We start from the raw sequence: 12,263 nt of genomic DNA, 5'->3' as shown, positions 1-12,263 counted from the left end.
TGTTCCCTGTGTCCCTCTGTTCAATAATGAGCTGTTCCTTAATTCTCTATCCTGGTCTTTGCTGCAGCCTCCTCTCCTCTTCCACCACCTCCAAAGAGATCTTCTCAGAGTGCCAGGGCTGGGCAGAGTCCAGCCAATCTGTCAGATTTGCAGGGCACATGATAGAGGATTTCCACAAGTTTTGTACTTCTACAAGAATTCCTCTCAGCAGCTGGAGGACAGAGGAGTTCTCTACTGGCACAGAGTTAGAACAGTGTGTACAGAGGGTACCTGCTCTGGCCCAAAGCCTCACGTGACTGCCAAACCTGAACTGGCACAATGGCTGAGTGCTTCATCTGCTGTTTCTTACTCTATGCCAGAGGACAAATTCTGGATCTCCCTATACTGTGGAAGTGTGGTTCAAGGATTGTCAAATGCTTGAGTGCAGCACAGCCCCTATAATCCTTCTCTTGAGAAGCCTGTCAAGCCTTGCATGTGGAGCATGCCTTGGCTTCAGCTCTTCCTGAAGATTGCAAGATCCCTGGCTTTCTTGTGTGACCCTTGCGTAGCTGAGAGACCTCGAATACGTCAGACAGCTGCTGTAAGTGTCTCTCAGTGGAAAGGGAACAGATGTTACTCATTTCACGTTAAATATCACACTTCCTGTGAGCACTCACCTTCTCCGTGCAGGTGTGTTACTGATGGCTCCTCGCTGTCACTGCTGTATCCGGGGCCGCTGCCTCTAGGAGAGGGGACAGAACACTTCTTCCAGCCAGGCCCTGGCAGGGGGTCTCTGTGTAAGCCCAGGGCCCTGAGCTGCACTGCTTGGCCTCCTGGAGCTGCAGCGAGTCAGCTACAGAGACAGCAGTGCTGCCTGAGAACGTGGCAGGTATGTCTGAGCAGACAGAGTTAAAGAGAGGTAAAAACGTTGGTCTGCTAAGAGATGTTGCAGGGGCAGAGTCACTTGGGCTGAGACCGAAGTCCTTTAAATAGGAGAGTGCTTGATTATCTAGCTGGGCATATTCAAAATTTATCTTGCTTCCAGTGACCTCATCAAAGATTTTTGCTTTACTTTTCTGATCTTCAGAGCAAATTTGCTCCCCATTTTGCTTCAAATACAGACTGCTGGATTGTAAACTGGTCTCGTAGTTATATTGGTTTGTGCTAGGAATACTGGTGTATTCTGGATTTTGAGCACTGCAGCTGCATTCATTTTGCAACAATAATTTGTTTTTGTACCGAGACATCTTATGAATGATACTGTTCATTTCATTCCCGATGTATTTGTCCTCCAGCTGCTTGTTTTCATAGCTGATTTTTAATGATGCCACCTGTGTTACACAGTGCTCTAAGAGCTGCACTATGTTAGTGCTACTCTCTGTTGGTGTGGGGCTAATGTAGCTCTGGAAGTGTCTGAGGGTGAGAGGCTGCGGTGGTTTGTCACAGGAAATAGAGAGAGAGTGATACACTGGCTTGTTTCTGTCCTCCCTCTCAAGGGGATCTAGGAGTGAGGTTGCAGCAGTCTTGTAGGAGTAACATGATTCTACTTCGTGATTATCATCTAATGAAGGATTTTCAGAGCTCTGGGAGCCATTCTGTCTGTTCAACTTTTCTGGCAGTGGGTTTTTAGCTCCAGATGTCTCACATCCCAATGAAGTTGCCGCCTTCTCGTTGTCAGTTGAAGATGTCTGCAGGTTGCCTCCATTAGCGTGTGATTGTGGTGCATAACTTGATGATCTGGTGGTTTCCACAATCCCAGGCACTGTAGAAAAATCCTTGTGGTGACTCCCTTCTCTTCCTTGGAAATCCAGATTAGATGTGTTTGGGCAGGAGTCCAGGCTGTGGTCTCTTTCAGCAGTGTTTACTGAAGAGGCCTGGGCTGTGTATTTGCTTTCATCCAAAGACACACATACATTAAATGCATTAGAATCTTCCTTGCTTGGTTTCTCCTGCTGAGCTTCTGTGCTCAGTTCCTGCTCTGGACTGGGACTGGGCAGGACTGATGAATCATTGGACTTTTCTGGCTGTGACTGAGGACTCTGAAGAGAGTCAGGGGAGGAAATGAGTCCTGAGTGTTTTCGCAGCCAGTTTATAATCCCCATAGTCAGTGAGAGCTCAGTATCACAGAGCTTTAGCAAGCATTCTTTGCCTTTCCACGAGCTGTGGAAAAACCCCTGGCTGATAATGTCTAGAGTTGGTTGGGAAGCCATGTTCTCCTCAGCTCCAACGTGAAAGCTGTAAATGGACAGAGGGATCTCAATGGCTTGCTCTGAAACAGTTTCTGATGTGCACAAGTCATCCTCAAGGACTGGGTTTGTTTTGACTTCATTTGGGTCATAGAATAGCTCATAAAGGGCATCTCCACTGTAGCTGTCTCTTGGAAATCTACCTGGGACACCAGGGGTCTGAGCTTCCTTCAGTTCATCATCTTGTCCAGGAGAGAAGGAATCATAGTAGCCTTCATCGCTTGTGGATGTGGATTCCTGGTTTTCACTTTTCGGTGTTTCTGTTTCTGTGGAGCTGTCTTTGGAATTGTCTCCTTCTTTATCAGGTGACACCTGGGGGCTTGTCACCAGTATGGCAGCCTGACTTTTAATCTTTTCTGTGTCAGAACCAGGTATCTTCAGCAGCTTCTTTTCAAACAGAGCACTCTGATGTAGCCGTACTGATTTGTTGATGTTGTCCCAAAACTTTGCAAATTCCACAGTCTCATTCTGGCCAGGAGAGGCCAGCTGCTCCACCCCCCCTTGGAAAGAGCCCATGACAGGGCTGTCTTTGTGCTTGCTTCGCCTCAGCAGAAGGTCTTTGCTGTTCTCCAGCTCCAGGTGAGCAGAGCTCTCATCAGCAAAGATTTCCCCACAGCCGGTGAGGGAGTCAAAGCTCTTCAGGGAAGCAACATCTTCACACAGGGCGTTGCAGCAGTCATAGGAGGAGTCAGACTGCAGTTCACTGTCTGAGCAGTCCTGTGACAAACAATCAGCTGCAAATGTTTCTCCAGTTTTGAAAAGGTACTTTGCAAGACGCCCAGGCAACTCACTCTTGCAACCTGGAGAGGACAGGTTCTTGTCCTTCTCAACCAGAAATGTGAGGCTGTCTGGCTTATTTTTTCTTATATGAAATATATCTCTGAGCCCTTTCTTAGATCTCTTGAGGGAAATCCTCTTCCTGGGAATGGTTTTTGCAACAGCTGGTACAAAAGGCATCTGTGGCACAAAGTTCCTATAATCAATCATCTGACTGCTGCAGGCAGACTGGCTGGGGCTGACCACACACTCCTTCTTACTGCTGGAGCTGGACATCCCTGAAAAGCTGATGCTGTTGACAAGTCTGCCCTTACCCTTTCCAGAAAACCCCTCCTCACATGCCCTGCTGCTGGGGCTGCAGTGCCCTGCTTTGTCTGCCTCAGCAACGCACTCGTGGGTTTTACTCTTCCTTACAAGTTTGTAGGAGGACCCAGATGATTTTTCCAGGCTGTGGTCACCAGCTCCATTCTTTGTTGCTCTGGTAGAAAATCTGTAGCTCTTGTGTGTGGCCAAACATGCCAGCTGGACTTCAGCCACACTTTGGTTTCCCTCTAGAGCTGCCTTTTTGTCTTTCCCCATCTCATCTTTGTTGTTAGGAGCTGTATGCACTGGTGGCACTTTCTCGTGTTGCACACTGGATTTTATGAAGGTCTTTCCTCTCTTGAGCTCCATGCTGCTTCCTCACATCTGTTTCTGGAAGGAAAACAGCAGAACACAACTACTGTGAGGTTGGTGGCTAGCACTTGTAAATTTGGAAAGCAACTGGAGAACAAAGGGAGGATATGAAGCATTATGGAATTGGGTTTGTCTATCACTGGACATTTCCATCACTGAGTCCTGGTACTGCATGACAAACAGATTGAGTGAAGCTGAAGGTGTGTTGGCTGGAAGAACCAGCGAGGAGAAGACAGTACACATTATGGACTGGGAGCTGAGGGTCAGAGAACAGTTTGTATGTTAGAAATAAGGGGGGTTGGATTGAGGATTATGACTTCAGTATGGCTTTTAACAAGATAGAGGTCCTGTTCTGAAAGTAGAAGAGGCATCAATGAAAAACAACTCCTGAGAAACTTTACCATGCAAATGTGTGCATCAGGGAGGCAGCAGCTCATAAATCTGTGTGTTTGAGGAGGACAGAGAGCTCAATGTGGGAAATCTCCTGAGAAAATGGATCAAACATTTGACACATGATACTCATTTTATAATAAAATAATCCTTACCTGTGAATAGAAAATCCATAAACCTTGGTACTACCCTGGAAATGAGCTGAAACTGAATTACTGGGTTTGCTTCGCTTCCTCCTGAACATAATGGAACATTTTCTGCACTACTACTTTTATTGTCAAAAGTCAAAAATGCCATACTGAAAAATCACTGTTAATTATGACAGAAGAGTCATCTCCGATTCACAAGAACCGTGTAGCACACAGAGGCATTGGCACGTTCAATCTGCACTGTGCATTGATTAGCTATTTGTAAAAATACTCTAGTACCTGTATCAATGGCAGTTTCAGGCTCTGCCTATATGGTTTAGTTTTGAACCTGTTTTATGTTTTCATAAATCTCTTTAGTCATTCATTATTTTAGCCATGTTGCTTTCAGCTTTCCAGCAGTTATTTCATAGACATGCCTGATCCTTTTCTGTCTTGTATCAACTTGAATATCGAGTAAGTCAGTGGAGTTACATAAAGGTAGGTCAGGGAAGAAACAAACACTTTCTAAATGCTGTTACAAAGAACAGATTTTTACTGGATGGGAAGCAGGACAGTGACTCCAAGCCCTTTTCTTGAAAGAACATGCTTGGATCTTTCCTTAGTGAAATCTCAGTTAATGATTTATCTTGTTTTGAATTGTTTAGACATAACTAAACAATTGGAGACACTGAATGGGAGATTTTAAATTCAGCACCAAGCCAAGCCTTTGTACTCCTAAGTACAACTTAAAGTGGTCTTCAGTCTACCTGGAACTACAGCAGCTGTCTGTAGCCTCCAGAGGCTTTCCAGTCACCAGGGCTTGCTGGGAATGTCCACACTCTGATCAGCACCTCGTAAGAGGCAGATCTGAGAATTGTCACCCCCAGCTCTGCTCCAGCAGGCAGACCAGTGACAGCCCATTGCTCACAGAACCTGCAAACTAGCAGGTGATTAACAATATTTACAACTAAATGTAGGTCAGTGATAAAAGGCAGAAAACTTAAGGGTAGAGTGTGAATATTTGACATGCTCGGGAAAACATGGTGGGTGGTGATAGATGGGTGTCTGTCAGTGTGATTGACATGTTGGCACATTTATTTGTGCTTGGGGCTGCGTGTGAGTGTTGCAGAGCATTCTTAATGGAAGCCAGTAAACATTTTACTACGCTGTCAGGTATTTGGAGTTCACTGATGCTGCGGGAAACTTGTTTTGCATATTTAGAAATAGGTCACTGGGACAGGATTACACTCCTTCTGACAAGCAAGGTGTGATCGACAAGAGATTCAGTGTGTAGAACTCCAACAGAGTCGTGAAAACAATCAGAAATGGCTGATGCAAGACCAGTTATTAATATCCCAGAAATGAAGTGCCTGACATCTCAGTCCTTTGCAAGTATAGAAGTAGGTACTGTGTCCCTGTGGGAAGCTCCTGGTGCTGCTGAGAAGCTCCTTAGAGGTCTGTGACATGGCAAATGCCAGCCTTATAACAATGGTACGTAGAACTCCTTCAAGTCCTGCAGCTGTTTCTGCCCATTCTGAGTATTAAGCAAGGGTCACTTTTGTAGGATATTGCATACTTAGGAACTTTATCTGTAGATGGATTAAAAAGGCTTTTAGAGGTGGATTTATTTATTGTCAACTATGACATTTAGTAAAGCTAAGAATTCAGGATATTATTAGATAATCTTTGTAATAAAGTAATGTTTGATCTGAATTGTATCTCCCTTATAAGAAACACAGTGGATAACCAGTCTGACAACTGGGTCTAGACACTTTAGGGCTTGTTCTTTTTTTTTTTTTAATAGATTAGATGAATAGTTTTAACATGAAAGCCCAAATGGCCTGAATAACATCTATACTGAGAATATATGTAGTATAATAAGGTAAAATACACTGATGGTAGCCTGTGCTACCTTTTCAGTTTCCTCTGATGAGGGAAAAAGGCATTAGATGTCATTTAGATTTTGTGGGATTTTTGTTTGGTTTGGGCTTTTTAATATCTACTATATATTTAGCCACCAACTTTGTATTCTGATTATTTCATGTCCCTATTTAATCCCATATATTCTTTTCCCTAATATTCCCACAGGATTCATGCCAGACTTAGTATCTAGTTCATTGTGTCATCCTGCTTATTCTGTTTTAAGACTGTCTCATCTTCGGGAATCTTCCACATTAAAAATGTTATTATGAATGAACACCAACAAAAGGAAGACCCCCTCAGTCAATTCTTTGAGGGCTCTTCAGGACAGACCACCAGAGTCTGCAGACTTTTTAAAACATTTGTAACTTCCCATACGATGAGTTCCTCTTCATCCTCATATGACATAAATTATCAATGAGCTTCTTCCCAAATACAGAACAAATGTTTATGTGATGTTGCTCTCTTTCTGTATCTTAGATATAGACATATATATCTATAATCTGTATTTTAGCCCTTTTTATTGTAATGGACTACACCATGATATTTATTTTTTGTCTTTGCAGGGACACAAGTTATATCTCTAACCCCAGAAGCTGTACCAGTGAAGTCACAAACAGATTAAAGTGCTGTAAGGGAAAGTTACCCTCCAGTACTTATGTAAAGCTAATCAAAATTCCATGAAAAATTATTCTAGGCATCTAAAAAATGGTACATTTTCTCTGGGATTTCTTGACCCTTACACTCAGCTACACTATTGCCTGTGTGTTCCTTTTTAATTATTCTTCCCTTGGACTTAACTTGCAGTATATCTGTTCTTCCACGGGGATAAACGACATATGAGGGACTGATTTCCACCTTTGTAAAGGAAATACAATTTGCAATTAAAATCACTGTGAAAAACAGAAACCTGTGGAAACCAGCAGTCAGTCTACTGAGACTATGTTATACTGTTTTGAACAGATTCTGGATGTTTTCTTTGGTAATGAAACTTGACCTCTTTTTTAGTATCTGTGAAATTATTTGTCCAAAATACATGGGTTTAAATAGAGGACATCATCAAATCTTGTACAGGGCTACAGTTTAGTTGTCATTTACAACAATGTTAGGTGCAGCAGCATTGAGACTTCCCATCCACAGTAAACAGTACTTTTATCTGGCTTGATCATACCAGCTTCTCACTTTTAGGATTTCACAGGTGTCTAAGCAGGCAATTAGATCTTGATTTTGGATTTATACTATAATGGAAATAAGGTTTTGTTTTAAATTTGGATAATATTGCTCATAAAACACAGAGATACTTCATGTTCAAACATACACCATCTGCGCAGGGTGTGTGACAGCCTTTTCATAAACTCTGAAGGTTTTACTGTACCTGTGATTCATCTGGAAGTAAATTAAAGTTTTAGAATGGAAAGATGAACACGTTCCTGTGGGCTGAGGAAACTTGGTTTTAGGACAGTCAAAGCAATTGCTTATGGTTCTGGGTTATGAGGACCTGAACAAGACTGAATTAGGTAACTGTTCTGGTTAATAAGAGCCATATTCAGATGGCCTAAATTCTACCTAAGTCCAGGTCAACAAGCAAGGGCCAAAGAGGAGTGCAATGGAACCAGATATTCCTTAGGAAAATGGGTGGAAGCAGGATTCAAACTGTCCAAATATTGCCTCTTGTCATGTGGGTCAAAGAGAGGGGTCCCATTTGCCTCTGTCCATGGTCCCTGCAGCTGTTTGCCAGGCTCAGCTGTTTACAAGGTTCCTTCTGTGCTGGAATGGGGGAAGCCTTGCTTTGGGTTTTGAGCTGGTGTCAAAATTGATATCTTATATCTTACTAGCTGGACAGTTTTGTTTAGGTTATCTTCTAAGAAAAGGTACAATATCAGTCCTCTTGCATGTAGCACTAGGAAGATCATCCAACTGGGAAAGCAGAAGTATCTGCTTCAGTGTGATTGCAGGGATAGAAACAATAGTGTTTCAAAGAGGAAATTTAGATGAACTCTCTGGCTTCAGCAGGTTTGGCTCAAAAATAATTTTGCTTAAGTAGCAAAAAATATAATTAAGGTTCATTTATTCCAAAATCTTATCAAGTGTCTGGCTTGGATGCTCTTGTTTGTTTGATGTGCAGTTTACATGCAACTGTCTCTCTTGGAGATAGAAATAAGTAAAATTCAGAATACAGTGTTTTTGCAGGGGAAATAGGAGTGCTCTTTCTTTACATTTAGATCAAGCAGGTGGTGTAGTTGGTGCCTTGCTGTCTCTTGTGAAGCAGAATTCTGCATCACTTAGCATCTGAATTTCACCTCCCTCCAAGCATGTTCCTTTCATTAAGTGAAAGAGTTTATAAACTTTGAATACTCTTTTAGGCTTTTTAATTTAAAAAGAAGGAAAACCTCTCTTTGGATTGCTTTTATATTTCAGGATACAAGTTTGGAGTGAGTCCAAAATCCCTTTTCCACAAGTGGCTTCATATCAATCAGACTTAAGATGCTGAGTATCAGAGGTACCTTTGAAAATGTTACCCTGCTTTCCCCTCAGAAGCAGCAGCATAATTAAATTTCCTGAAAACATTTATCTTATTTGGTCATTTGGACATGAATTATGCTTAAAATGAATGCATTTTAAGATGAAAAGTTTTTTTAAAATATTTCCTGAGAAATTGTGTGATGGGAAAGGCAAAAAGAATGGAGTAATCTGGGAGGCTCTCCCCTCCTATGCCCAGTTAACATTGGGAGGATTTTTGCTGTGCACCAGTTGGAAGTCCTAAAATGCAAAACCAATCAAGCTTGAGGTGGTGAAAGCCACAGCTACTTTCAAAGTCAGTGGACAATACTAATTTTTAATGCCTAGGATCTAATCAGCAATGCATAAAGAACAGCTGGTGCTCCCAGTAAAGTGTGTGGGGGGGATATTTTTTGAATAAGACTGTTTATTTGCAGTCAAAAACATTAACTGTCTATCTCAGAAGATAAAAGTTAATAGTGGAAATACTTGCTAATAATAATGAACATATATTCCATTCTATTAATTTGATTTTTAATTGCAAAGCAGAAAAAATGCCTTCTTACTCGAGGGCAGTTATACCCTCCCTGCAGTTATTGTAACACTGTTTTCTAGTAAGCAAATAAATGTAACTGTTCTTCTGGTAAAAACAAAAGAGGATTTTAAAGCAGGGCTCATCTTCTCCCTTAAACTGATTACTCTGCCACTATCTCATCTCCATTATAAAGCAAAAAGAAGAGGGTGGGAAGGATGGAGGATGTAATCAGGGACAGTCATCATTCAGGAAACAGCAGAATGTTTATTTTTAAAGGCGGCTGTGTGACACACAGACCTGCATTGAGATCATGCCTCTCCTCAGGAGGAGTACTCTCGTCATCCTTAGTGCCTGTATCTTATCATTCCCCTTAACCATTTGTCTCTCTTGGCTAATTCATGATGCCTAATTCCTTGCATATACATTTAGGTCAGGCAATGGCTTTCCATGAAGAACCAGCAAAAAGAACATTGGTGGGTTTTTTTCTTCAGTCGTAGTTCCAATGAGCACACAAAGTAAAATCTTACACTGCCCCAGCAGAATACTAGAAAGATGTGTCGTTAAATGCTTAATCTTATTAGCAGTGTGCTATAGGGGAGTCTGAACCTTCCTTTAAGCCCTGACAACTGTTTTGTGGAGCTCAGGATTTTTCATAGTAAAATTAGATATGTTTCTACTCTCAGCACACTGTCCTGCCGTGTGCTGACAGGAGGGATCCCTGGGGGCACAGCAGCACCCACTGCTCCCCTCAGTCCTGGCCCATATGGGGCACCCAACTGCTCCCCCCAGCCCCATGGGGTGTACAGCATGACAGAAGGAGGCTGAGACCATGACAAAAGGAGGCTCCTTCTCTGACAAAACCTCTGCACCCCTCATTCAGTTTTCTTCTCTACCTGAGACTGAAAGAAACGTAACTGCTTAAATTATGCCATGAAAAAGGGCAGCATCAACTCCTGCACAGGGAGCTGTCAAATCATCACTGTATTGCTGGGAGAAGGCAGCAGAGCAGAAATTTCCACTGGGTACCTGAGAAGGAAACAGGGCATTTTTTCTTGCCCTGGCCAGCAGCCTGTTGGTACCAGACAGCAAAGTGTTAATGCTGACAGCTTTAGCTGTCCTCTATAATTTATTGCTTTAAAAGGACATAGGATGCGCATTCATATAAACACAGGCACACACTTGTCAAACGTATGGAAAAAGAAGTAAAAAGCAATGCTTCAAAAACAACCAGTCATCCCAAAATCACAGTCCCTCAGAGTGGCTGTGAGTGTCAGAGCAAAGAAAATGCCATTGCACCAGGGCTAACAATAAGAGAGATCACGAAATTCCTACTCACCATGTTTTATCACTGAACAGAAATCCTCTGTCTCCTTGCTTCTGAGGCTGGTCTTTATCCAGAGGCTCCTGTGATGCTTTTCAGATTCTGAGGGGCTGGACCACTGCTGCTCTCCAGTGTTACTCTCCACCCCCTGTCTTTTCCTCCTCCTTCTTCCTTCATCCCCACCCCCTCATTCCTCTTGCTTGTAGCTTTTTTGTACCTTATATAGATTCTAAGCTTCCACATGTAGCTTGATATAGGAAAGATGCTTATTTCAGCTGTCTGCTGGAATAAGGGAAATGCCTCCACTGCTTTAGGAATAAAAGCCCAGAAGGTAAGCTCGGGAGTCCTGAGCCAGCATTTTGGTTCCCCTCTGTATGACTGCTTATTAAACAGGGAGGAACACATCCAGATTAATTTCATTTCTCATGTGCTGTTTTGTTTCTGACTAGGATTCAGGAAAAGTGAACCTAATGTGTCTTAGTTTAGTGAGAAGCTTCACTTACAGGGTGTGCAGATTATTGGACTGTGCCACCCTTTGTATGGTTTGTGTTAATACTGAAGCTGGAGGGGATTTTGTGTGGGAGCAAAGTGGTGTAAAGGGAAAGAGTGAATATTTCTGCTGCCCAAAGCTGGAGTGCCTGGTGTGAGCCTCATACTGCCTACCACAAACCCCATTTATCAAATTCTCCTTAAGGTCAGCCCAGCTTCCTCTTCAGTGTGCAGTGAAGGGAACATCTGATATTACAATCTGATATTACATCATTCTTTGTTATATCTTTGTATATATATATATCTTCTGTCCCCACATCACAGTAGAAAGAGACAAAAACCTTAACCTGCTACCTGTTCTCTTCCTTTTCACCGTGTGCTTGAACTGAACCTTGGAGACGGGGGAGGGAAGGAGCTTGAACTTTTGTGCTGTCTAAGTTTCTGAAGCTGAAAAATCAGTTTGTTAACTTAAAAGCAGGCAGAACAGAGTGCTCCTGCTCTGAGTGTCAGCCAGTAAGCCACTCAGGTGCCCCGATGGTAGAAACTGGAAAATTGTATATTGGACAAACACTCCTGGGTTCAGTCCAACCTGCAACAAGTAGAAAGCCCATGTGTGACTTCACCAAAAGACTGGTGGGAGGAAAGAACAAGCTGTGAGTGAATCCTACTAGCTCTGGCAAGTAGATTAAAAATAATCATGAGAGGAAATGCATTAATTAGAAATAGATTTGATGTTTTTTATTCTGCATGAGATATTTGTATTAATATAGGAGAAAGCCTTTCTTCATGATGGGTATGTGAAGCCACCAAGTTTTCAGGTAGTACATCCTTGCTCTGCAGGGATGGTGCTTTTGAGAGCCCCCACTTTGTGCACTCTGTTTTGGAATGAGGGAGCCTATAAAACGTTGCAGTCCTTCTTTGTTCAAAGTAAAATCAAGGCTTGTTAGAAATGGTGATGAACATGAGAGTCACTGTTGTCACCTGTGCCCCAGGTGGCCAAGAAAGCCAATGGCACCTGGCCTGTATCAGCAGTAGTGTGGCCAGCAGGACCAGGGCAGTGACTGTCCCCTTGTACTCAGCACTGGTGAGGCCACACCTCGAGTGCTGGGTTCAGTTTTGGGTCCCTCACTGAAGAAAAGACATTGAGGTGCTGGAGCAGGTCCAGAGAAGGACAGCTGAGATGGTGAAGGGTCTGGAGCACAAGTCTGATGAAGAGCAGCTGAGGGAGCTGGGAGTGTTTAGTCTGGAGAAAAGGAAGCTCAGGGGATACCTTATCACGCTACAACTATCTGACAGAAGATTAG

General features: G+C 42.8%; 1 protein-coding gene across 1 annotated transcript in view; it reads right to left on the bottom strand.

The window, feature by feature from the left end:
- The window catches only part of AMER3 (APC membrane recruitment protein 3), a 39,591-nt gene extending 28,996 nt beyond the window's left edge, over window positions 1-10,595 (bottom strand). The window contains exons 1-2 of the mRNA XM_008930175.3: window positions 10,486-10,595; window positions 657-3,695 (exon numbers count right to left, since the gene is read on the bottom strand). Coding sequence (XP_008928423.2) covers window positions 675-3,674 — 3,000 coding nt within the window. The 5' untranslated portion in view covers window positions 3,675-3,695; window positions 10,486-10,595 and the 3' untranslated portion in view covers window positions 657-674. The remainder of the gene's footprint in view (window positions 1-656; window positions 3,696-10,485) is intronic.
- Between the last annotated feature and the right edge of the window lie 1,668 nt (window positions 10,596-12,263).

Source organism: Manacus vitellinus, unplaced genomic scaffold, assembly GCF_001715985.3.
Source record: "Manacus vitellinus isolate BGI_N305 unplaced genomic scaffold, ASM171598v3 scaffold_60_pilon, whole genome shotgun sequence".
NCBI lineage: Eukaryota > Metazoa > Chordata > Aves > Passeriformes > Pipridae > Manacus > Manacus vitellinus.
This window is presented reverse-complemented; position numbering and strand designations above follow the sequence as displayed.